General features: G+C 51.4%; 4 protein-coding genes across 6 annotated transcripts in view; 2 read left to right on the plus strand and 2 right to left on the minus strand.

Moving 5' to 3' along the window:
• The window catches only part of MTF1 (metal regulatory transcription factor 1), a 41,964-nt gene extending 37,414 nt beyond the window's left edge, over positions 1–4,550 (plus strand). The window contains exons 10-11 of one of the 2 annotated variants that reach the window (XM_081086844.1): positions 1,685–1,748; positions 2,932–4,550. In XM_081086844.1, the coding sequence (XP_080942970.1) occupies positions 1,685–1,748; positions 2,932–3,362 (495 nt within the window). In that variant the 3' untranslated portion in view covers positions 3,363–4,550. Of the gene's footprint in view, positions 1–1,684; positions 1,749–1,978; positions 2,671–2,931 lie in introns of those variants that run through there. The other variant, XM_081086845.1, reaches the window with a different exon arrangement.
• Positions 4,551–8,681: 4,131 nt separating this feature from the next.
• On the minus strand, positions 8,682–9,924 carry LOC308516077 (uncharacterized protein C1orf122). Of its 2 annotated transcripts, none has more exons than XM_081086849.1 (3): positions 9,804–9,924; positions 9,381–9,582; positions 8,682–9,146 (listed from the first exon to the last, which is right to left on the minus strand). In XM_081086849.1, the coding sequence occupies exons 2-3, from the start codon at positions 9,426–9,428 to the stop codon at positions 9,051–9,053; spliced, it is 144 nt and encodes a 47-aa protein (XP_080942975.1). In that variant the 5' UTR covers positions 9,429–9,582; positions 9,804–9,924; the 3' UTR covers positions 8,682–9,050. The 2 variants fall into 2 exon arrangements, with proteins under 2 accessions (XP_080942975.1, XP_080942974.1); XM_081086848.1 differs by having other exon boundaries at positions 9,672–9,808.
• Positions 9,924–14,570, plus strand: YRDC (yrdC N6-threonylcarbamoyltransferase domain containing). The gene is made up of 5 exons (XM_081086847.1): positions 9,924–10,321; positions 10,879–10,993; positions 11,111–11,230; positions 12,997–13,139; positions 13,437–14,570. The coding sequence occupies exons 1-5, from the start codon at positions 9,930–9,932 to the stop codon at positions 13,510–13,512; spliced, it is 846 nt and encodes a 281-aa protein (XP_080942973.1). The 5' UTR covers positions 9,924–9,929; the 3' UTR covers positions 13,513–14,570.
• MANEAL (mannosidase endo-alpha like) lies at positions 14,565–21,579 on the minus strand (the record flags this gene model as incomplete). Its single annotated transcript, XM_081086846.1, has 4 exons — positions 14,565–16,840; positions 18,126–18,202; positions 19,340–19,449; positions 21,024–21,579. The coding sequence occupies 4 exons, from the start codon at positions 21,577–21,579 to the stop codon at positions 16,204–16,206; spliced, it is 1,380 nt and encodes a 459-aa protein (XP_080942972.1). The 3' UTR covers positions 14,565–16,203.
• Positions 21,580–24,830: the final 3,251 nt, after the last annotated feature.

Below are 24,830 nucleotides of genomic sequence, written 5' to 3' on the forward strand. Positions count from 1 at the left end.
CTTCTGTCTCCAGGGCAGTCACACTGAGGCGAGGGACTGATACCACCCCATCAGATGCACATCAGAGAAATCTCTGCTCCAGAGCCCACTTAGAGCTATTTTCTGCTAAGTGTTTGGTCTTGATGATAAGGAAATGACTTCATTGTTCAATTAAATATCTCAAACAAACTATTTAGGGCTAAATAGTGAGCATTCAAATTCCATAAACGGGGTGCCTGCCACCTTTAGTTCCACTTTCCAATGGAAAGGTCTTTTCAATATTACGACCCAATCTGCTTCCATGAAGTTTTTATCATTTCTTTCTGAATCTGCCCGGGGGAGCTGCATGGAACAAGTGTCGTCATTCCTTTTCCACACAACTCATTTTCATGTATTTAAATATGGGTCTTATTTTTCCATCATTATTTTACAGTGTCACCTATAACTTAGCCAGAAGCTTTCACAGTCCTCCTATATTTTATTTCCTTGGAGCAGCGGTTCTCAACCTGTGGGTCGCGGCCCCTTTGGGGGTCGAACGACCCTTTCACAGGGGTCGCCTAAGACCATCGGAAAACACATATATAATTACATATTGTTTTTGTGATTAATCACTATGCTTTAATTATGTTCAATTTGTAACAATGAAATTGGGGGTCACCACAACATGAGGAACTGTATTAAAGGGTCGCGGCATTAGGAAGGTTGAGAACCACTGCCTTAGAGGGATAAAAGACAAAGCCCTAGATCCAGAGACAAATGGCAGGGGGCGGGGGTTAAAGATCAACGAAGGACTTGTATGTATGCATATTAGCATAACCAATGGACACAGACACTAGGGCGGTGGGGGCTTGCCCTCGGGGTGGGAGTGATGGGGGGAGCGGGGAGGTTGGGGAGTCAGTGGGGGGGGAAAGGTGACATGTAAAACTTTAAACAATAATAAAAAAAAGACAAAGCCCTTTGAAGTTAAGACTTGAAGATAGTTTAATAGGAAGTGTACTGAAGTGATTAGGGTGATTTCTGGGCACGACTTTATAATCCTACTTAGTAGTAACGTAAGTAGCTAATGTTTGCCGAGTGCTCGCCACGTGCCTGGGACTCTACATGCATCCTCGCATTACACCCTCGCTGGGGTTCTTTGGTTATCATCCCCATTGTCACGGGTGGGGAAACAGACTGTCAGAGGTTGACTCACTTGCCTGACCTTAACAACTGCTCAGCAGCAGTTAGGGCTGGCATCGGGCGTGGCAGAGTGCAGGGCCCACCATGAGCAGCTGCCCTGTGCTCAGGGCCTTCACGGGGCGGTTCTGCATGCATCTTAATCCTGGAGGGAAAGAACTTCCCAGCCTCTTAGAAGTGTTGGGGGTGGCGGAGAGTGGAGAGCTCAGAGGGGAAGCCAGCCCTGGGACTCCCTCCGAGAAGATCATCCGCTGGAGAACAGCACCCTTGGAGGAGCCTTTGGGCACATGGAACCACTGGATTGGGCAGCTGGGAGGCAGCCTGGAGGACAAACCTGGCTACATTGTCCACACTGAACGTCAAACAGTGGGGTGACCTCATGCCAGAGCACAAACAAAACATCTCTCAGTGCAAACCCCTCTGCACTGAGCGTTCTCTCCCTCTTGGATGACCATCACATTGGGGAGGCTTCAGCTCCTTGGAGCTCTGCCGTATTCGAGTGCCATAAATGTGACTTTTTTTCTTCCAGCAGCAAGCATCTAAAGTTGAGAAGGTGTTTTTTACCACTGCGGTACCAGTAGCCAGTAGCACAGGTATGTAATTCTATGTGAGCTTTAAAAGATACTCAACTCCCTGGGCCCCTTGAGGCACAGTTTGTTGCTTTGCCCAATTTTTAAAACTTTGAAATCAAAATTGTCACATTGTATTGTTTATTTATTAGAGTATCTCATATTCTTATAACTATTGGAGGTTAGTGCACTTACGGCATTAATGCCACTTTTAACATTTTTTTTTAAACTAGTAACAGTTCTTTCCCTTTCAGATACAGCTTTTAAATGTAGCCAAAAAAAAAAAAAAGTTTGAATCACAATTAATGCTAAAGAGGGCAGTTGTTAATTCACTGGACTCTTTCCTAATTACAGTAATGAAAAAATAGCATCTGGGTCAGAGACTGTATAGAACTAAAAGGTCCTTTTTTTCAAACTCTATGTTATGGATTAAGAAACTGAGGCCCTGAAATATTAAATGACTCCCCCAGAGTCACAAATGAGTTTGTGGCAGAGCCAGAGCACGAGTTCTCAGGCCTCCTGGCTCCCACTCTGCTCTCCTGCCCCTTGGTCTCTAGAGCTCTTGAGACACACACAGCCCATCTGAGTTCAGAGCGTGTGCACACGAGGCTGGCCGTGTAGAAGGAGGCTTTACGGACACCCACCGTATGTCAGAGACGGCTGCAAAGATGAGTGACATGTCCTGAAGGAGCCTTGGGTAGGCGGAGTGAACAGTCCCACACAGTGTGGACAAAGGGACAAAGATGCTAGATGTGGGAGGAATCCAGGAGCTCTGCACAGTGCCAGGCAGCTGCCTTGGGCCAGCGCTAGGTGTAAGCCTGCTGGAAACACTGCCTGGAGGCATCAGAGGGGAGAGGGGAGTGAGCTGGGCCTTCAGAGATAAGAAGAGTCAGTTCTCCAGAAGAACAGCCTGGGAGTTTAGGCCACAGAAAGCACCCATAGGCTCAGAGGTAAAAAACAAACAAACAAACAAAACCAGAAATAAAACATGTCAGGAAAAGGGAGGCATCCACCTCTCTGGCTGGCATGGAGGGTGCAGGGGAGAGGAGGGCTGGAAACAAGGCTGGAAATAGGGGCACATCTCGATGGTGTGCGTGGCATCCACCCTCTCCACCGCCATTCCCGCCTCCGCGGCACTCGGCCCTCACCTAGCCTAGGCCCCGCGCCCTGCGGCCGCGTGCAGAGCAGTCTCTCGCCTCTCTCACAGGGAGCTCCGTGCAGCAGATCGGGCTCAGTGTTCCCGTGATCATCATCAAGCAGGAGGAGGCCTGCCAGTGCCAGTGCGCGTGCCGGGACTCTGCCAAGGAGCGGGCGGCTGGCAGGAGCAAGGGCTGCTCCTCCCCACCCCCTCCAGAGCCAAGCCCCCAGCCTCCCGAGGGGCCCAGCCGGAAGCTACCACCACAGACTTTCTCCTCACCCTCTGTCCCCCTGTCATCCTCCTCCGCCATCCCCTCTTCCTGTGAGCAGAGCAGACAAGCAGGGACTCCTCCAGACCCTCAGACGGAAACGTTAAGTGCCATGGATGTGTCAGAGTTTCTGTCCCTCCCGAACCTGGACACGCCGTCCAATCTGATTCCCATTGAAGCACTACTGCAGGGGGAGGAGGAGCTGGGCCTGACCAGCAGCTTCTCCAAGTGAAAGGCCACCTGTGCTCCCCTCCGGGAAGAGAGGGCGAGCAGGAAGCACACAGGTGTGATGTCTACCATCATGGGATTGTTAATTTGAAGGATGAAGAAATCTATTTGAAATCCTCACATTTCGGATATATTTTCTTTATTCATATCCCAGGAGCATCCATTTTAAGGAACTGATCTTTGGGAGAAAAAAAAACAACAAAACAAAAAAAAAAGCTAAGTTATAAATGAACTGTTTGGCTGCACTGTATGTCACTTTTGCTTATTGTCATGTGAACTTGGAAATTAAGGTTACTCGTATGCATAAAAAATCCAAGTGAAAGGGTGTGTTTCCATCAATCTGATGTTGCCCATCACTTGCACTGGGGCCTTGGGGTCTGGACAGTGGAATTCAGTGTGTCAGGTGTTGCTCCTCCCTGTGCGTCTTTTGAGCCTGAGGCTGAAGCTCGCTCCAAAGGCCAGACCCTCACTCCACCAGAGGGGGAAGTGGCAAAGGCAGGTCAGACAGCTGTGAGCCGGACAGAAATTGGGTGAGGTGGTTTTGCTGTTTGCACTTGTGTCAGTGGAGCTCGGAGTGACTGTGGCAGGTGTCTGCATCCAGCTGCAGCACAGATGGGCAGCGAACAGCCTGGCCCGAAGCTGTAGGGAGGATCTGGTTCTGCGGGCCCCGCGCGAGCTGTTTACTATCTGCCGATGGCGTGTGTGCAGAGCAGGCTCTAGCAACGTGATCACAGTCTTTGCCTTCCTGTTTCTGTCTCTCAGTTGGTTGCCAGGGTTTGCAGATCACAGCGAATTTTTCTTGGGGAACATCCCTGTTTTGTCCTAGAGTGGACATGTGGGTATATGGCCAGTTGCTGGTCGGTGCTTTGCCTTCCTTTATGGTATTTCTCTTCCTCGGAGCAGAAGAACTGCATTTTGCTTATCAGAAGGTGTATCGCTGAGGGAGGTTTCTTAAGGTGGCATGTAATTGGCAGGCCAGGTATCCTGGTTCCAGGTTCTAGCCAGGCTTTTGGTTGCCCCTCCCATCTCCACCTCTCACCCCTCTGGATTTTGCATACAGCCTAGTACAGTGCAAAGAAGGATGTGACTTGCTCAGCTTAGTCACTTGATTTCTAAACAAAAACAAAAAATAAACAAAAAACACAAAACGATGATCTTCTACTCAGGGTAAAACAAACAAAAAAATTCCCCTTCCACCAAAAAGCCTGAAATGTTGCAATAAGTTATCGCATTTGGAATGTTTCATTAAGTTGTGTTATAGGAAAGAAGAATTGTTTTTTGATTTGTGTATAGAATTACAACCATCTATCTGCCTTTGGCTCCAAGTCATGCCTCTAAACATAAAACATAAACTACAGCCCACACTAAAATGGAAAGTTTCTCTCAACTGACTATATCAATGTAGTCATAAGCACTCACCAAGCTCACTGAGCTCAGAAGCTGGGCATGGCCCCGCGTCTATAGACTAGGCCCCTTCCCTGCCTTGAGCGAACAGGGCTGCTCTTCTGGGTCAATGATGTCGGGCAGAAAGTAGCCATAATCTTGCCTTCCTTTTTCCCACTCCCTAATGTAAAAAGAGCTGCATTTGCCACTCTCCTGTCTCTGAGCCATACTCACGGCCGGCCAAGACAGTATCCAGAGCAGATCATTTTGGGAGCCAGAAGCCCAGCCTTTAACAGGATGTTCAGGGACAGACTTGGACAAGAGGGCAGTGGTGGTCAACGTCGTCACTGCAATGAGAGGTGGGCTTAGCCACAAGCAGCTGCTGGCTTCTCATTCCAGGAGTCTAGGCAGGAGAATGGGTTTCCTTTAACCTTCTGCACGCTCCTCCCCAAGAGGCTGGTGGGTTCTGGGACCACTGACCTCAGCAGAAGTTGATAAGTCAGGAGGAATCTTCTAGTACCACAGTGAGTGGGTCCTGGAAAACCAGCTGCTGAGCATGGCTTGTCCTTGGCTCTGTGGACCAGGCAGCATAGGAAGCTTTGAGGTAGGACACGTGTGTTTTCTCTACCTCTTCTGCGAGCGACCAGCACAATACAATCCCAAAGGTAACTGGCATCGGAGGGCAGGAATGACCTCTTCCCACATCCCTGGAGTCACCTGGGACTCAGTTCCCTGGGAGCAGGTGGGAAACGGGAGTCCAGGAAAAGCCTCTGGAAGTGTTCATGGTTTAAATGTTGCTTCTTTCTGGTAGCCAGGCCTGTGCTGACTTGTTGAGCCTACCCAGGTCAATGGCTTTTCTGCTCTCCAAAGATTGGGGGTGATGAAGAAGCATCTTAAAATAGTGTTTGGGTCGACAGATTTTTCTAGTTGCAGTATCTGCCTTTTGAGGATGATTCGAGATTACGAGGGCAACTATCAAACCCAATCAGCTTTTGAAAAATCATGAGCGTGCTTAAAATGTCAGTGAGTGGTTGCAAAGAAGAGCAGGTTTATTCCACAGGATAGGCAGTCTTTCCTTCCTCCTCCAGCGCCTCCCCCCCCCCCCCCCCCCCCCGGAAACCTTGGAGAAGATTGGGCTGCTGGCTAAAGTGGATCCAGACAGAGCCTTCATGGAGAGAGTGGTTTCCCAAACCTGGAGTGAACCGAGGGAAAGGTTAGAGGTCTGCAGACTTCTACCAGGTGAAATCAAGCCTTTTTCTTCCCATGGTAACCTTAACCATTTCCCCCCTGTAGATTTATACTTCCAGTTCCTGCTAGCATCTCTAGTTATACTGCTCGCATACAGGGTGCTAGTCAGCATCAGGGATTGGAGTACACGGGCTCAGGAGGTGGGAGGAACCTTGGCTGGCACCACCAAACTGCCTTAGTGAATCTGGCCCTTCCCAGGCATTGAGGGAAAGTGGCCCTGCCTTTCCTGTCGGGTCTGGTCAGCCTCATGGGGACATCACCAGTTTGGTGGCAGGAGTTAGTGTCGTTTATTGAATCCCCTGCCCCCCTATCCTTTTAGAAAGAGATCTTGGTACAAAGCCTGGGAGGGGCCTTCATGTGTGAAGACCTCTCTGGGTAGAAGCAAGGGACTTCTGTTTACCACCTCTGGGAGAGTCAGTAGCTTGGAGAGTGTCAAGGCAGTGGACTGATGGGGCTAATGGAGGGCGGGTGGGTTTCCTGAGAGACTTTGTATAATGCTGAATGTGTCCAGAGGGACGAGTTTGCAGAACCTCATATTGGTATATTAAAGAAATAATAAAATAAAAAGCACTTTAGGTTATTTTATCTTTAACCCAATTGCTGCAATTTCTTTTGTGTGTGTGTGTGTGTGTGTGTGTGTGTGTGCTTTCCACAAAGTTTTATTTTTTGCTTAGAATAAAAAGTTAAATTGAGGTGTGAAAAGAAAAGCACTTACCTTGGTGCAATATGTGTAGCTTGATGGTCGTTGTCCCATGTGGCCCTGGCCTGGCCGCATTTTCTGCTCCATCAACTCTGTACCAGGAGGCTGTCTGTAGGGAAACACTATTATGCATTCTCAGCAACTGCTCAATCTATGCAAGCCTTCCCTGTGTGCCTGAGGGCGCCCCCTCAGGCTCTCTAAAGAACTGCTGCGGGTCCTGTTTCTGCTGACTGTTGAGGCCCTTTTGCATCACTTCTTGCACCCTTGCCATCTTTACCCCCTTCACCATTACAAAGTGATGTCTGAAAGGAAGGAACGGGATGTTCCTAGGTAGAAACCTGGCACCTTCTAGACTTTTATATTTGTAATCACGTCCATTGTCCTTAATCTTAAAAGACTTCTCCAGAATCACCGAAACCATTGATTTGTGGAACTTGCAACAGTATTGCTAGACTTTTCAGTTTTCCTAATCACCAATCAGAAATATGTTTGGGGAGGTGTTAGAGGTGGGGAGGCAACATGAGCCATTTCCTTACCGCTCCCATGCTACCCCTATTGGCTTTTTAAGCAAAAAGGCCTCCAGCCTTCATTAAATCCAATAAACAAAACTGTTATAATTTGCTTTATCAACTTTTTCCCTTCCCCCTCAGTCCTCTCTTGTTTCCCCTACCACCCCATTTTATCTTCATTCTCAGGCTACTATACAATGGAAAAGTTTGAAAATACTTCAGCCAAAGCAGAAAGATTTCCATAGATCCAATATGCAAATGATATTGCTGTGACATAGATCAGAATTGTTCATTCCTTAATACTGGGAGGGAGGAGGCAAGAAAACGGAATTATGCATATTTCTGATTGGTAACCAGTTAGGCTGTTTCCTCTGGGACAGACTTGGGGAAGAGAGAAAGGGTCCTGTGTTTCTTCCCATGCCCTTTGGGGAAGCTGATGACCACTGTTTGGGCATTTTTCACTGTTAAGCCCATTCAAGAGGGCTTCTCAGTCTGCACTGAAAATGCAAATTAAACTGGATCTTTATGTTAATGTGTACATAGTACAGCCTTTTTTACTGGATGCAAAGTTTAAAAACCACACACTGCCCTTTTGGTGGTGTGCCTGCTGGGCCAAAAATTGGGTGATAACGTAGTGTCACTTTCTCAGCTCAGTGCAGTTTCTACTCTTTTTCTTATGGGAAAGTTTTTCATAAAACCTTTTTTCACCAAAACCCAGGGTTGTTTTTTGCAATGTCCTTGTTATCCTCACAGTGGTGCCAAGTCAGAGCCTCTCTTGCCCGCTCCCGTGTCCTCAGGCCTCCCCTAGGGCGATGTTTGACTCTAGTCCTTCGTTGTTTTTGGTGAATGTGGGGCGGGGGTCAGAGTTCAAGGTGGTTGTTTCCTTTCCCTGTGAACTCCTAGTCCCAGTCTGGGGGAGGTGGCTGGAAACTTGGTTTTGCTGAATCTCTGGCTCAGATCTTCTGGCCGGGAAAGGCAAGACCCAGGAGAGCCTTTTCTTTTGGACATACACCGGTCATTGGCTGAAGGTCTCCGTGACAGTTGTCTAAAGCCCAGTAGTTTTATTTGGATTATGTAAAGCCTATCAAATTCATTTAAGTGTGAAACATGGGAACAACAGACTTTCACTGAGCGATATGAAAACGTTACAGGTTCAGTACTTCCAAAGGAAGAAACCTCCAAACCCAAAAGAGTAAATATGAATTTGTATTTTTGAAGAATGTGAAATAATGGTGTTTGCTTAATTGCTCATTTTGTATAAACTTAATATTGTACTTTAAAATATCTGCTAAGAAGTGAAAATTTAACTTTTTGGAATTGAAAAAGCAATATTAAATACTAATGAGATCCTAATTAAATGCTTATTTAAATCTGGTAGTTATCTGTGGTATTTCTTCCCAACCCTGCCAGCTTTCCACCACTTCCTCCCTCCCCAGCCATCAGTCTTAGAGATGGGACAGAAAGGAAAGGCCAGGCACCAGGAGAGTCTGCAGGCTTCCTTTTAATCAAGGCTCTGCTAAAAGTGTTGTGTGGGACTTGGAGCCCCCGAAGCATGAAATGGACATGTAACACCACCTGGATCCCCGGAAGCAGGCCAGACCACTCTGGCGGGCACTGCTGGCCTGCCCAACTCCGGTCACCGGGCTGGGTGTGCCTCGGCTACATTTCAAAGCTCAGCTCCGCATCAGCCGGGAAGGAGTGAACCCAGCCGCTAGCAGAGCTGCCACCCAGGCTGAGGGCCAAGTTCCAGCCGCTGCCAGTGAAGACTGGTCCTTGACTGAAGGCAGTTGCTCAGAGTCCAGCCACCAGCCCCCCGGAGGGAGAGAGCTCGGGGCCACGGGCTCGGGAGCGGTCAGGGTTCCGCAGCTCCATCGCCAGCATCCTTTGGGAAACCGCCTCTGGCGCAGACCGCTGGCTGGGGGGGCGCCCCGGGTTTGGATGAGACACTCTGGTAGGAACAGGAAGGAAAAAAGTGAGGCTGGGAGGCAAGGCCTCGGCTTAGGCCGCAAGGATATGGCTCCTTGGCATCTGGACAGCACTGAACTTTTTCAGAGCCTCTCACCCAGATGAAAAGTGGGAGGTACAGCAGCGGGGACACGTTCACTCTCAGGGGGAGCTGGGGCTCAGCTAATCCAGCCAGTGGACAGTCCCCACCTCCCAGGCCCGGTCGGGAGGCACTGACCCCGCCACCCGCCGGCTCCGGGCGCCGGCGGCCCAGCTGCCGCAGCATCTCCTCGCAGGCGGCGATGGTGTCCAGGAGCTGCCGCTGCCGCTGCTCCACCGCGTCCAGCAGCTGCTGGGCGCGCTCATCCCGGGGCGGCTGCGGGGGTGGCCTCCCGCCGAGCCCCAGCCCCGCCTTCCCACGGTCCACGCCGGCAGCCTCCCTGCCCGGAGAGAGCGAGACAGGCCGTCAGGGCCGGCGCTGGCGCGGGGTCCGAGCCCATTCCCCCCGCCCCGACGGGCCCCTTCTCACCCCCGTGACCAGTCTGAGCCGGGGCCCCATTCCATCTCCGCCTGCGCGGCCCGACCACCGCCCCCCTTTCGGCCGCCCCCTCCCCAGCGCTGCGCTAAGGTTCCGCAAAGCTGCGCCCCGCCCCGTCCCCACCGGTCTCCTTCAATCCTCCTGGGGGTCGTGGTCCCTTTAAGTTGCTCGGCGCGGAGGTGGGGCCGAGCCTCCCGGACCGGAAGCTGGCTGGGTACGTCACTTCCTCCCGGAAGCGGGCCTGGACGGATGTCTCCGGCGGGTCCGTGCAGGGGACTGAGGGCCGCGGTGGCTGCCAGCGTGGGACTGAGTGAGGGGCCGGCGGGCTCCGCCCGCAAGGGCCGCCTCCTCCTCCCTCCGGGCCCCGCTCGGGCGGCGCCGGGGGCCCGGCGGTTACGGCTCCCGGGGAACGGGACCGTGCGGGCCGCAAGCCCGGAGCGCGCCGGTTGGACCGAGGCGCTGCGGGCGGCCGTGGCCGAGCTGCGCTCCGGCGCCGTGGTGGCCGTCCCCACCGATACGCTGTACGGCCTGGCGTGCTCGGCGAGCTGCTCGGCGGCACTGGACGCCGTGTACCGCCTCAAGGGCCGCAGCGAGGCCAAGCCGCTGGCCGTGTGCCTGGGCCGCGTGGTCGACGTCTACAGGTAAGGCTTCCCCGGCCCGGCCCGGCCCTGCTGGGGGCGGCTCCGCGGGAGGGGCTTCCGGTGACAGGCTTGGGAGACTGAGGCGCCGGGAGCGGGAGGGGCCTGTCCGGCTCGCCCAGGAATCCGGAACTGGAAGTGTGTGTCGGCCACTTCGCGTCGGCCAGGCCCTCGGCGAGAGGCAGCGGCGCAGCCGCGAAGGCCGACCAGGCCCCTCTTCTCCTGGCGTTTCTGTGATTAATGGGGGCGGGGCGGGGAACGCCCACGGTGAAAAGGAAAAGGAAACAGTAGCTTAATTAATTTAGCCGGGAGGGCTTTGAAGAGGAAATAAAACACGGACGGGATAGCCGCGCAGCCATTGTAGTTTCGGAGGCCGGAGGTGTGTGGGCCCCAAGCTTGGGGTGCTTCTCCGGAGCCCAGGCTTCTGCTCAGGCTCGTAGGTGAAGAGGGAAGACGGGTGGGTCCCGAGGGTCCCCTCTTCTGGATCTGCCCAGAGTCTGGACCGGGACCAGCAGTGGCCCCTCATTCGTGGGTAGAGCTGTGCCCCCTTTGTTTCCCAGGTACTGTCATGTGAACGTGCCCGAGGGGCTCCTGAAAGACCTGTTACCAGGACCGGTGACCCTGGTGATGGAACGCTCGGAGGAGCTCAACAAGGACCTGAACCCCTTCACTCCCGTGAGTGGGGTTTTCTCTCGTGTCTCCCTGCCATTCGGCTTTCACACGGACCCGGGCTGGACCCAGAACCCACTGCATCCATCCATTCTCATGGTCCCCTTTCTCCTTGTTTCTTAGCTTGTGGGCATCCGGATTCCTGACCATGCCTTCATGCAGGACTTGGCCCAGATGTTTGGGGGGCCACTTGCTCTCACCAGTGCCAACCTCAGCTCCCAGCCCAGTTCTCTGAATGTGGAGGTGAGAGTTGCCTAGTTGTTGTTCCATCCCCAAATGTCATCGGGCCTAACACAGTTTTCTCTGAACCAGAGGGGTTGGTGGTTCGCTGGAATTGCCCGACAGGAGAGTTTAATGATGGGAAGTCTGCCCAGTTAGCAGGGGTTGAGTTGGGGGAAATCCAAGTTAAAGAATCTTGGAAAGGTTTTATTACAAAGCTTGAGAAGGAGGGGGGAGGGGATGATGGGTGTTTTCTTTCTATCCTATATAATAGGCTAATATGCAAATTGTCCCCTTGGGAGTTTGACCAACCAGAAATTTGACCGCTGGCTATGACGCTCCCTATGACGTGCACTGACCACCAGGGGGCGGTGCAGAACAAGGAAGTCTCTAGGGACCCTACCCATGCACGAATTTCCTGCACTGGGCCTCTAGTCTTTTTAATTAGAAACATAAGTATAATTGTTTTTCCTCTTGTTGTAGGGGTAGCAGTTATCGGGGAATAAGGCAGTAAGTCTTTACAACAGTGCTATAAAGGAAGTTAAGACTCCAAAAAGTTAAATCACTTGGCCCAGGGACTCCTGACCACGTTCTCTTACCTCTGCCATGAGCCAGGTCAAAGGATCATCCTAATCCGGTGTTAGCTGCATAGCTTGGAACAAATGAGGACACAGAGAAGTTCAACTTACCACTGTTTTCTTCTTACTGAACTTAAATGCAGAACATAGCAAAGGGATGTGGTTTTCCATGCCCAGACCTAGAGAGTGGGTTCAGGGGCCTGGGAAAGTGAGAGCTCAGCATCCCTTCTTATTCCCAGACTGCAGGCTTTTACTTGGTCCTGGTGGCCATACTCAAGGCGTAGGGGAAGGGGATGGCGGGAGGTATTCCTGCCTGCTCAGCAAACAGTTGACCTATCCAACTGGTATTGCCCTATTCCCAATTCCCGGGCCCATCTTCTTAAGGGGTGAGGGCAGGGATGAGGGGGAGTAGGCGATGCTGTAGCTAAGAAGGGAGTACCCTTCCCGTAGCTCAAGGATTGAGTGTTGGTGGCATGCACTTACAGAGTCCACCCCGTTTCCTCTCCGAACCGTGATCCACAGTTCCCCTGAGATCCAGGATCGGAGTGCTAGAGCTGGAAGGGACCCTTAGGGAGCATCTGTCCAGCTCCCTTATTTTACAGCCATAGATAAAGTAACTTGAATGCGGTCATACCGAGATTTGGAGGAAAGTCCAGGGTAGAGCCCATCCCTTTGGGCTTCCACCTTGGACTCCAGTCATTGTGCTTACAGCTCCCCAACAGAAATGATGTATGGAATTTCTTCCTGGCACAGCAAGATACTCTTTGAGCTCTAGATAGATGTTACTTGGGGTGCTGATGTGCGGGAGGGGACCTCAAACCTCATAGGATGTAGTGTCCTTAGCATAGCTGACCTTAATTAATTGAGGTTCCTTCCCCTCTTATAGGAATGTGCCTCCTGGTTTGGGATTGTGTAGCCCAGGGGTCCTCAAACTACGGCCCGCGGGCCACATGAAAATACAAATATTGTATTTGTTCCTGTTTTGTTTTTTTACTTCAAAATAAGATATGTGCAGTGTGCATAGGAATTTGTTCATAGTGGGGTTTTTTTTAACTATAGTCCGGCCCTCCAACGGTCTGAGGGACAGTGAACTGGCCCCCTCTTTAAAAAGTTTGAGGACCCCTGGTGTAGCCTTTGTCTTGTGAACCCTGCCTGCATTGTGACAACATTGCATGGGGTTAGTGTCCATGCTCTTCCTCTCCCTCTTCTTAGGAGTTCCAGGACCTCTGGCCTCAGCTGTCCTTGGTAATCGATGGGGGGCCAATTGGGGATGGCAAGAGCCCCAAGTGTCGCCTCGGCTCAACTGTGGTTGACTTGTCTGTGCCTGGAAAGTTTGGCATCATTCGTGCAGGCTGGTGAGTCTCTCCTATGCTGTGGGGATAGAATTTGAGGGGGGTTGGGAATGCAAAAATGGCCTTGACAAAATACAGGTTGTCACACTCTCTTGTCCTGACAACCTTTATTTTGGAGAAGTGATGGGTGGAGTGAGACTAAGTTTGCTGGTGGTTGCTGTTTCTTTCAGGATTCGAAAGGATTCTTCAAGGGTTTGATGAACAGAGTGCAGTAAGACCAGAGAGTTAGAGCTCCCTGATCACTGGACTCTGGTGGGCTTTGAGAAGTCAGATTCTTAACTGTCCTCATTTCCTCCTCAGTGCCCTGGAAAACACTACGGATGTCCTCCAGAGGAAGTACGGGCTGCTCCCTCACAGGGATCCTGCTGAGACTTGAGAGGCAGAAGGGCCCAGGGACTAATGCTGGACACTGCGTTTCTTGTCTACCAGTGGATGGCCAGGCCTCACTTGAGAGGCCACTGGGGCCACAGCGTCACTAGTCTGACTTTGAAGGCAGCTTACCTTTATGAGCACTGTAACCAGGCCCCGGAAGAAGCTGGTTTAGCTTCACACCTGGGGAAGGGGGCTATATTTATTGTCTATAATTTCATGTCAGCCAAAAGCTGAATAGAGACTTTAAGAACATTCCTAGGATGCTCTTATTCTGATAAGCTTCTTCTCTCCCTCTCTTTTTTTTAAAAAAATTCTTGATATATAATTTAAATAACATTTGGAATCTAGTGAGAGTTGGTGGCATTTAACCCTACCAGACTGCTGTACCGATTTTTTGGTAATTTCCACACAAAGGTGGAATATTGGCGCTAGATGAAAGGTAGATGAAAGGTAGACCTATTTTCTACAATGTCTCCAGGTTCCATCTTATTCTAACCACTTGTTTGCATGTAACTAACATTTTTCTATATCATATTGGTTTTTTCTCTTTAATGCTCAGGAGCCCAGGTATAGGGGACAGTTAGGTTCAGGGCCTCAGGTCTGGTAGGATTAAGGTCCAAATAAGCTAGAGTGCCAGTTGGTGCTGTTTAAAGGACTCAAGTGACCAAAGGCTTGAGTTTTTGTGCTCCTAAAGCTGGAACCAGGTTAGTATAAAGACTAGAGTAACAGGCCAAACACAATTTCCTCTGAAGCAGGGGCTGGTGGTGCGGCATGCTGCATTGCCTGGCAGAGGGTCATCGCTTTCCGCTAATGGTGGGAAGCCAGCTCAGTTGGCAGGGAGTGGGATGGGGGATCCAAATTAAAGAGTATAGGAAAGTAAATCTCTCTTCAGACAGTGCCTTTTTTCTTATTCATAAAATACATTATAATGACACCATTATTTAAACCTAGTGTCCACTCAGCAGCCTTTATCTGCATTCATATGTAGATACCATGTATTAAACATAGTTATTGTTGGGCATTTGAACATTTTCTTTCATAGGAAATAATGCCTCTATTAGACGTCTTTGAAAATGGTTTGTTTTTCTTCTTTGAATTATTTCCTTAGGGTAGGATTACTGGGTCAAAGTATACGAACATTTTTATGGCTCTTGATACAGATTAGCCTTCGAGAACTGAATCCAGTTCCATCAATGATGTGAGAATTACTACCCCCATCCCCTGGAGCACTGCCATGCTTTTGGTATTTTTCAAATTGTATATTTGTGAAATGAGGCCTCAGTGTTACCCCTTCTGTAAATTATAGGTCACCCCATCCAGCCCTTTTCACCTGTCCCTGCTTGGTTTCCCCAACTAAGTCACAAGCAGGTGACCAGGCCTACCCCGTCCATCAGTGGGGTTTAGTATCAGTTACCTCACTGCAACTGGGAGTCCTTGTGGTACCCAGTAGGGCCCACTACCTCCCCTCTGCCTTGCATCCCAGTTCCCAGAATTGGGATTCACTCTTGAGCCCATAAACTTCTCAATATAGTGGTTTGCAATGTACATATTTTCAAGTAGATCCTAATAATTTGCCAAAAAGGTGTCCCAGGGCCTGCTTTGAGTGTCTTTGCAGTTAGCACATTAGTTTATTTGTAAAGAACCAATGGTTTGTTAAATATTCCCTCTAGCAATCTTGCTAATTTCTTAAGCAAACTCCCTCTTCACTGTGCTAACACTAGTCATCCCTCATGTCAGTCTCCAGATCTGACTACAGGGCCAGAATTTGTGAAGTCTTGAAGAGAGCAAGAGGAATGCTTACTTGAGAAGACCACATTGTTTAATAATACAAATCACAGTAGCACTGAAAATGGCTCTTGTGAATGGGCCTCATTCCATTTAGGCAGCTAAAGGGAGGGGGAAGTCCTAGTCCTCTCCCTGAAGCTAAATGTTCATCTGGGAAAATGGAGGCTTGAGCACAGAGGTATTTTCTTAGGGAAAACAGAACGCCCAGCAGTGGGTAAAACTGCAAAAGTAAAACCTATAGCTGTGCTTCTGCACTAGCTACAAGGCCATCCCAAATGAGGGAAGCTGGGTCCTGTAAGGAAGATGAACCGTTTCGGTCATTTGCTCCTGGCACATAGTAAAGTGGTGTTAGTCTGTGTTGAATTAATGTGTGAGTGCTCAGGATTATTCCCTGAAAATTGGGTTCAGGAATCTATTGGAAATAGCTTAAACCTAGAATTTCCCTTTTAGAAAGTCTCAAGTATGGTTCCCTAACTTGGACAAGATGGTCAATGTGGGAAGGAGGCCTGAAGAGAGGGCAGGGGTGGCAGAAGGGAGCAGGGTGCATGCTAGCCCAGAACCCTGACACCCTTCCTAGAGCAGTGGCTTGGCGACTCCACCACACCACAGCAACCTGCTGAGTTCAAAGCCAGAGGGATTATTTCAGTGTCTCACTGAGGATGTGAAGCTTCCCTGGGCTACATCCAGTCACCTGCCAGCCTCTACAGTTCCCTCTGCAGTACTGCCCAGTTTCCTGTCGCTGCAGAGCAACCCAGCACCACGTGCCTGAGGAACAGGCCTGATGGCCCACCCAGAGGCACCAGCTGCTGATAAGGAGACGTGAGTGCCTACACCCTCGCTGAGCCCCACGTGGAGACAGTATTCCAGAGAGGCAGGGACATCAGCACCTCAGGCCCTGTTTGCAGGCCCCTCACATCAGCCACTGCTCCTTCTCTTTGACGAAGTGCTCCGCCCAGCGGCGAGTCAGCTCCAGGTACAGGCTGGGCTGATGAGGCAGGTAGTCCAAGTACAGACGAGTCGGCGTCTTCTTGGGAATGGCCTTCTCAATCTGGGTGCCCTCGTGCCACTCATTGAAAGAGGTGATGGAGACGATCTCGGGCCTCACTGTCAGGGCTGCCTGCAGGGCTGTCTCATAGTATTTGCCATTGACCCTGTTCCGCGTGTTGTGGTTATTCCAGGGCCGGATGCTAGTGTCAATGTACCCAGGCCCCACACTGGGAATGAACATGAGGTTGTTGGCATCACAAAAGTTCTTCACAGCTTTCCAGTTCTGATGGGAAGAGCCAAAGGAGAAACCATTGGAGGCAAAGTAGGTGTACATGCCATCGAATCCGGCGGCCAGGATGTCATGGGTGTGGCCCTCCTCCACCAGCAGCGCTATGAAGACCCCATCATAGGGGGTGTTGCGGATTGAGTGCAGCCCATTTGGTGTCAGGAGATGGGCCCAGGCCTCAGGGGTTGTCAGGTATGAGTCGTAGATATAAAAGAGTGGGAGGCTCTTTCCCATGCTGTTCTTATAGCGGTAAAACGCACCATGGGAGCCATACCTGAGGAGCAGAGGAAGAAGCACCTGAGTGGCAGCCTAGGGTGGCAGAAGCCAGCACCGCGGTGTCACCAGCCATGGATGAGAGCTTTCCGGATGTCCAAGCACAATTTTGGATCCAGCCAGTCTCCATAATTGAATTGTCATGCCTCTAAGCAAGAACTAGCTCCCTCCCTCTTCTCCCCAGCCTTATTCCTTTAGTCAAGCCTCATCTCCCTGCCCCAGGCCAAGCCACATCACCTTTCATCTGGACTGCAGGCTCCCAATTCTACCTCCTTATAATCAGTTCTCTTTTTAAAGTCTAAATCAGATCTGATTGCTCCAAAACCCGCCAGGCCCCACCTACTTGATCTGGCCCTGCCACTTCCATTCCTGCTATTATCCCATCTACCTCTACACTCTGGCAACACTGGCCTTTCTCGCAGTAAACTTGTCCCAAACTCTATGACCTTTGGATCTGACAGCCCTCTGCCTGGAATTTCTGCCTGTCCCGGATCTTCGCAGAGCTGCCTCTTCATTTAGGTGTCAGCCCACATGTCATCTCTTCAGAGAGCTCACTTGACCACCCATTCTAAAATATTTTTTGGACACACTCTAGCAAACACAACACCCTGCTTTATCCTTTATTATTACTCTTCCATAGTATGAATCACTTTGATTTTTGCGTGTGTAACTACTCTCTGTTCCATTGCACCCACTACATACACTAGAATGTAAACTTTGCTAGTCCTACCTACTACCGTACAATGGACTTAGGACAGTGCCAAGACAACTCAAGGCACTCAAATGTTTTTGAATGAATGAATGACGTGCAAGCACTGTATAAGCCATTTTCACATATATTAACTCATGTAACTCTCACAAGACTCACACATTAAGAGGCTTGCCATGTGGCTCAGTGGTTGAGCATCAACCTATGAACCAAGAAGACATGGTTCGATAGCCAGTCAGGGCACATGCCCAGGTTGCGGGCTCAATCCCCAGTGTGGGGTATACAGGAGGCAGCCAATTGATTCTCTCTCATTGATGTTTCTATCTCTCCCTCTCCCTTCCTCTCTGAAATTAATACATCTTTTTAAAAAAGAGGCTTGCCTTTGTTATAGATTGGAGGCTGCAGAATCAAAATTCAAACCTAGGTTGCTGATTCTAAAGCCCAATACTCTCTTACTATAAAATAACTGCTGGGGAACACAGGCATTCTGCCCATGTGTCTCTTGACCTGCCCCTCCAAACCTATCCTTACTCCTATTTTGATGCCCACCAAAGTCCATGCCCCAGAGCAGCCTTACGTGTCAATGATGTACTTGATGTTGTCATGCAGTGTGAGGTCATCCCGGCCCTTGTAAGGTTGGATGTGGAAGGCCACCTGCCACAGATAGGAGACACTGGTCACGTGATTATCTGTCCAGGGGTCAACCTATAAGGCTGATGCTCCAACGATGGCCTAGAGGAGAGGCTGAGTTCAGGAGAGGGCCCGGCAATGGTGGGCACTATAGACATAAAACAGCCACTGCTCTCAGGGCCAAGAAAGAGGGGCAAGAAGTTTGCCCACCTCCCGTATCTGGGCATCACTTTTTTGGGGGGAGGGGGAGAGTCATTCTGTTGGGCTGTGGCAGGGTGGCTAATAGGTTTCAAGTTATCTGCCAGTTCAAGTGATTGGCATTTGATACCTAAAACTGTGGGAAGAGCCGAAACCGGTTTGGCTCAGTGGATAGAGTGTCGGCCTGCGGACTGAAAGGTCCCAGGTTCGATTCCGGTCAAGGGCATGTACCTGGGTTGCGGGCACATCCCCAGTAGGAGATGTGCAGGAGGCAGCTAATCGATGTTTCTCTCTCATCGATGTTTCTAACTATCTCTCTCCCTCTCTGTAAAAAATCAATAAAATATATAGAAAAAAATAAAAAGAAAAAACTGTGGGAAGAATTATACCGAAGCTATGTCAGTGGGAAAATGTGCTATGACCTATTATGCATGTTGGTGATGGGCTCAGGAAGGGGAGTGAGGCTCTTCTTCATCGTTGTTCTGCCACAGGAGAGGAGAATGACTTATTTAATTGGTACATTTGGGGAAAATAACCGGATATGCTAAGCTCAGCTCCCTCATTCCTCTGAAAGCAAGCCTACCTGCTGAGAACAGGTGTGCTCTGCTCCCTGAGGCCCAGCACTGCCTCCCAGAAGGAAGCTGAGGCTGGAATTGTCTGTGGGCCCATTTGGTTCTTGCCTGCCCTCTCCAGCATCAGGGTCTCCAACTTAAACTCTATTATTTTGATATTTAGTCTCTCATTTCTCCTATATTTAGTTTTCCCAACTTTTTTTCAGAACTGAAAACTAGAGTGACATAGGCAGTATTTATTAGAACCCCACCCCCAACACCACACTTGCTATTTATTTGCCATAGCTGGGCTCATGCCAAGAACTTGGGTGGAGGCACTATCCCTATGGGCAGAAGAGGGAAAATCTCCAGAATGGGCCAGAGGGCACTTGATCTCTTCTTGAAGACTCACCTGGATGTTGTACTGATGGGCGGTGTCCAGAATGGCGGGCACCAGGTCATCAGAGGGTTCCCCATTATCATCAGCCATGCCAGGTGGATACCAGGACAGGACCAGGACACCTGAAACACAACACGAGCTACTTCAGAGACACACAGCATCCCCACACCAGAGATTTGTTCCCTCGAAGACCACCTCCAACTGCAAAATGGTTTCTGAATGAAACCTTAAGCAGTGGTTCTCAACCTTCCTAATGCCTCGACCCTTGAACCCTTTTCGGTCCAATGTGGAGGCTGACTCGACAGACCAGGCACTTAGGAGCAGGTCCAACGTCGAGGCTGAGACACCGCAAACCGGTTCAACATTCAATCCCGTCAATTAATTTGGACCAGACTGTTTGAATTCCAAAAATAAAATTGGACCGCAAAGGGTTAATACAGTTCCTCATGTTGTGGTGACCCCCAGTTTCATTGTTACAAATTGGACATAATGAAAGCATAGTGATTAATCACAAAAACAACATGTCATTATATATGTGTTTTCCGATGGTCTTAGGCGACCCCTGTGAAAGGGTCGTTCGACCCCCAAAGGGGCCGCGACCCACAGGTTGAGAACCGCTGTCTTAGAGCAAGGCTCCTGCCAGGTTCACTTCCTGCCGATCAGACTCCAGACGAGCCTGGGTCCTGGAGCTGTCCTCACCCACGGTGCTGAAGAGCAGCATCCGGGCGAGCTGAACGCATCAGACCTGGCAGGAGCCTGAGAAAAGCCTGGGTAGGGTCCCGGCTTTTGCTGATATTAGCAAGTAGAACAAAGGGAAATGGGTGGACAATGCCACACCCACCCGGAAGGCACAGTCCTATCCCAGGAAGAGAGGGGCACCTCTTGGGTCCTGAAGGGAGAAGAGCCCTGAACAGAGAGGTCATCTGATTCTTCTGGTGGGAAATAGCATTTGTCCAGCCTGTCTGCCACTCCAGACGGTAAAATCCGAGGGACAGGCGTTGTGTTATACATCTGTGAACACCTCCCCCCGTGTCTCTGGCATTCAGTGTTTTCCCTCACTCACTCACCGTTTCCAGATAAGTTGGAATGGACTGTAAAATGCAGCGGAATTCAATGACAAAATCTGACAGGTGAGCCTCCCACCCAGCCTGCCTACAGGAGGCTCCCGGGACCTCCTCTCAAGCAGAGTACTTTAAGGGAAGATCCGGACTCCATGCTGCAGAGCAGGGTCCATCATGCACCTGGACGAACTGTCCTTCCTGAGCCAGCAGACGCAGGGGGGGCTGCTGCTCTCCCCTGTAGCTGGTATGAAGGCAGCGGCCACGCCAGGCGCTACTCTGAATGCAAGACTCCTGCGGATTATCCGTTTTCGGATACCCAGGCTTCACTTACCCAAACCTAGAAATCCAACAGACATGAAGGTGCCTGGCACAGCTCTGGCCCAACCGCCTTCCACAGGCTCTCCCAGCAGGTCTGCCCTAAGAAAGGGCCCTGAATAGCTGGGGGTCAGAAGGCAGAGGTGGGTGCGTGTAAATGATAGAAAGTGCAGCGGTGCCTCGGAAGGGGTACGAAGCCAGGCTGAAGGGTGAGTGGGGCCAAAGGCCGGGTGACTGGACCACGTGGAGCTGCGGTGGAGGAAGGAAGAGGGTGAGGCTGGGGGACCCGGACACGTGGGGAGGGGGTGGGGAGGGCTCACCGATGGCGGCTTCCTTAAGCTGGGTCATGTGCTCCCGCAGCACGTCGGGGTCCCGGGAGCTGTAGGGCCCCAGCTCTGGGTAGAAGCTGGAGCCCAAGTCGTCGGGGGGACTATGGCGGCCGCGGGGGTAGCTGGCCGAGATCTTGGGGTCCCAGTGCGGCACCATGACGTGGTCCCAGTGAATGTAGTGGCCCTCGCGCCGCGGGCTCCCGTACCACGAGTAGTAGAAGGCGTGCAGGTCCGAGTAGACCCGCAGACTCTGCCCGGGGACGGGCTCGGCCTCTGCGGGGGCCGGTTCCGGGGGACCACCCGGACCCGCGGTGCGGGGCGGTGGCGGCGGGGGTGGCGGCGCGGCGGGGGCGGCGGGGGCCCGGGCGGCGGGCGCGGGCGCGGGGCCCCCCTCCGGGCGTCGCTCCAAGGACGCCAGCTCCAGGCCCGGGCCCAGAGCCGGGAGTCCGTCCGGAGCCTTGAGCGTGCGCAGGCCCATGAGGGTGCCGAAGGCGAAGAGCAGCACCAGGAACAGCGCGATGCAGGCGCGGCGGCGCCGCCGGGCCATGGCCGCCCTGCGCTCCCGGCAGCCGGCGGGTTACCTCCCGGCGCGCCGCGCCATGGCCGCCCGCCCGGCTCCCGCGCGCCGCGCAGCCCAGCGCGTCCCAGGGAGACGGCGACGCGGAGCGCCGGGCGCGGCGTGGGCGGCTCCCGCCTCTCCCCGCAGTGCGGGCGGGCCCGGCACACAGACAATGCAGGCGGCGCAGACCAAGTGGTCCCGAGGCGAGGGGGAGTGGACGCGGAGGAGAGAAGGAAAGTGGCCGAACGCGAGCCCTGGCCCAAATCCAGCCGAGTGACCGCAGAGCATGTGTCGCCTTTCAGCCTGGGGCAGCGGGCGGGGCGCCCGGTGGGGAAAAGGGATGCCCTCCTGGAGCCCAGGAGGAGGCCCGTCCTGGCGGCGGCGCTGAAGGGCGTGGGAGCAGAGGGCCGCGTGGGGCAGAAAGTGGGTGTCTATGGTCGTCCCTCCCCAGCGGTCTCCTTCCCACTGATCACCCTACTGACTTCACCGGCCCCCTCCCTACTGATCTCAGCGACCGCCCGCGTTTGCCCCAGACCCCCCTCCCACACACCCAGGCAGCCTCTGGGAGGAGACTGGGGGGGGGGGAGGGGGAGAAGAGACGGGGGGGGGGGCGGGGGCGACCCCAGAGTCAGACACCACCCAGGCGCTAGAGCACCGCAGGACGAGGGAGACCGGGACTTGCACAAGGTCACATGGAGCAGGTCTAACCAAGGGTCAGAGCCCGCCAGAGCCTCTCACTATCCAGGCTGCCGGGTCTCAGGCCCGCTGTGTCCGGAGCCATCGTCTGCCCTTGCACAGTCTCCTGGAGTGGTGAGGACTAAATGAGAGGGTTACGTGGAGCACGTTCACGGGGCCTGGCAGAATTAGCACTCAGCACCTCCACGGTTCACCTGGACTCTGAGCTCCGGGGGCAGGCCAGGTTGTATTTTCCTTTTTAGATTTCTAGGGCTGCAAGAAGAGGGTCTGCTCCTCACTTCCCAGGGCTGTTTGTTGAGCCAAACTCTGCTGTGATGTTATAGACAAAGATAACTCTTTCAGCCCACACGGATTGAGTTCCTACTCTGCATTATTCGTTATTTTATTTATTCAAAAAATAGTTTTGTTCATTGTCTGCTTCTTCACTGGCCCGTAATGATAGCACCTGTGTTTCATCAGTTGCTCTATCTGTAGTGTCTAAAACAGAGCTTGGCATAAAAGTATGCACCTGATTCATCTTTCTTAAGTAAATGAATGGTAGGAAAGCCAGGAAGAGGAGGCACAAGACTGGGAAATGTGGGTAGGTCTGGAGCCCAGGAAAGTGAATGTGAGAGAATTCATGGTAGTAAATATGAATTAAGTAGAATGCTTTCAGCTCCAAGAAGCAGACCTGATTCAAACTGGCTTACTCGCTATGGAAATGCATCATGTCATAGTGCAGGCGACCCAATGGTAAGCATAGACATCGATTTTTTAAAATATATTTTTATTGATTTCAGCGAGGAAGGAAGAGGGAGAGAGAAATAGAAACATCCACGATGAGAGAGAATCATAGATCGGCTGCCTCCTGCAAGTCCCCCACTGGGGACTGAGCCCACAACCCGGGCATGTGCCCTTGACCGGAATCAAACCTGGGACCCTTCAGTTCACAGGCCGATGCTCTATCCACTGAGCCAAACCAGCTAGGGCTAGACATCCATTTTTTGTTCCACTAATTTATGCATTCATTGATTGATTATTTTTTTAAATATATTTTATTGATTTTTTACAGGGAGAAAGGGAGAGGGACAGAGAGCCAGAAACATCGATGAGAGAGAAACATCGATCAGCCGCCTCCTGCACACTCCCTACTGGGGATGTGCCTGCAACCAAGGTACATGCCCTTGACAGGAATCGAACCTGCGACCCTTGAGTCTGCAGGCCGACGCTCTATCCACTGAGCCAAACCAGCTAGGACTGGTTGATTTTTTTTGTTTGTTTGTTTTTGTTGTTGTTGTTAATCATCACCGGGAATATTTTTCCATTGATTTTTAGAGAGCGCAAGGGAGTGGGAGAGACACTCAGAGAGAAACATTGATGTGAGAGCAGCACATCGATTGGTTGCCTCCCACATGCTTCCCAACCAGGGCCAGGGATGGAGCCTGCAACTGAGGTACGTGCCCTTGATCAGAATTGAACCTGGGACCCTTCAGTCCATGGGCTGATGCTCTATCCACTGAGCAAAACTGACTAGAGCCATTGGTTGATTCCTGTATGTGTCCTGACCGGGGATCGGACCCACAACCTCGGTGTATCAGGACAATACTCTAACTGAGCACCCAGCCAGGATGAGGGTCTGCATTTCTGGTAGGACCTCGTGCGTGTGCCTCTGGTAGTCTCAGACCACATTTTAGGACTTAAAGTACAGGAGGCTTATTACTCCACATTTGGAGGAGCCTTTAAGTAGCTGGTTTTTGAGATGGTTAATCCAGAAGTTCAAAGACACTGGGGTGTCAGATAATCTTGTCTATGGTTTCTTTGGCCTTGGTTGAAAAAGAATAGAAGCAGGTCCTACCTGACAATATTCAGATATAGAAGAGGAAATGGCTGTCTTATAATCCTTTTAAAGAATAAGATAAACTCTTCCAGGAGCTCTCAGCTGATTTCCCATCACTTCTGATTGGCTAGAATTGTGTCATATGCTGGTGCTTAAGCCAATCCCTTGTCAAGGCCATTCAGAGAAGGCTGAATGAAATCAAAAGGGAGGAAATAAGTGTGAGTTGGGTAAACAGCCAAGAATGTCTCCCACATCTGCTCAGAGTTTATGCTCTTCTTTTTCACTGTGTTGAGAGAGTCCTCCTTACCCCACTGTGGCAGGAGATGGCAGATATTCTCTGTGGAGGATAGATCTCTGGAGTCCCAGGCAAAGCTTGATTACATTTACACCACACTTGAGTCCACCCCTTGCCCAATCCAATCCGCGTTGCCTGCTGCTCACAAATGAGTGCTCCTCGCACACCACCTCATTCCTCCCCGCCCGTCCTACAGTAATGCTCTGTGGTCTGCCCTGGCAGGACTTTTCTCAGCTACCATCTGACATCTCCTACATCTGAAAAGAGCCCAACATTCAAGTTCCATCAGTCTCCTTTCACTGTTCCTCAAGCACTCGGTTCATTTCTGCCTGTAAGTCTACACTTCAACTCGTCTCTTTTTCCTAATAAACTTTCTTTTTCCTTCCTGTTCAAATTCCACCCCTCACTCAAGAGCTCTTCCAGGCATGGTTT

Source organism: Myotis nattereri (assembly GCF_964212035.1).
Source record: "Myotis nattereri genome assembly, chromosome: 3".
Taxonomy (NCBI): Eukaryota; Metazoa; Chordata; class Mammalia; order Chiroptera; family Vespertilionidae; genus Myotis; species Myotis nattereri.

What these genes read in the sequence shown, in the direction of transcription:
- LOC308516077 (XM_081086848.1), bottom strand. Translation starts at nt 9,706, where the DNA reads ATGGAATGGGGCCCCGGCTCAGACTGGTCACGGGG. An exon ending in GGCTCAGACTGGTCACGGGG is followed by an intron (nt 9,583 to 9,671) that starts GTGAGAAGGGGC and finishes CTCTCCGGGCAG; the next exon opens with GGAGGCTGCCGGCGTGGACC. An exon ending in CGGAGCCGGCGGGTGGCGGG is followed by an intron (nt 9,147 to 9,380) that starts GTCAGTGCCTCC and finishes TGTTCCTACCAG; the next exon opens with AGTGTCTCATCCAAACCCGG.
- YRDC (XM_081086847.1), top strand. Translation starts at nt 9,930, where the DNA reads ATGTCTCCGGCGGGTCCGTGCAGGGGACTGAGGGCCGCGGTGGCTGCC. An exon ending in CCAGTTCTCTGAATGTGGAG is followed by an intron (nt 11,231 to 12,996) that starts GTGAGAGTTGCC and finishes CCCTCTTCTTAG; the next exon opens with GAGTTCCAGGACCTCTGGCC. An exon ending in GGCATCATTCGTGCAGGCTG is followed by an intron (nt 13,140 to 13,436) that starts GTGAGTCTCTCC and finishes TTTCCTCCTCAG; the next exon opens with TGCCCTGGAAAACACTACGG.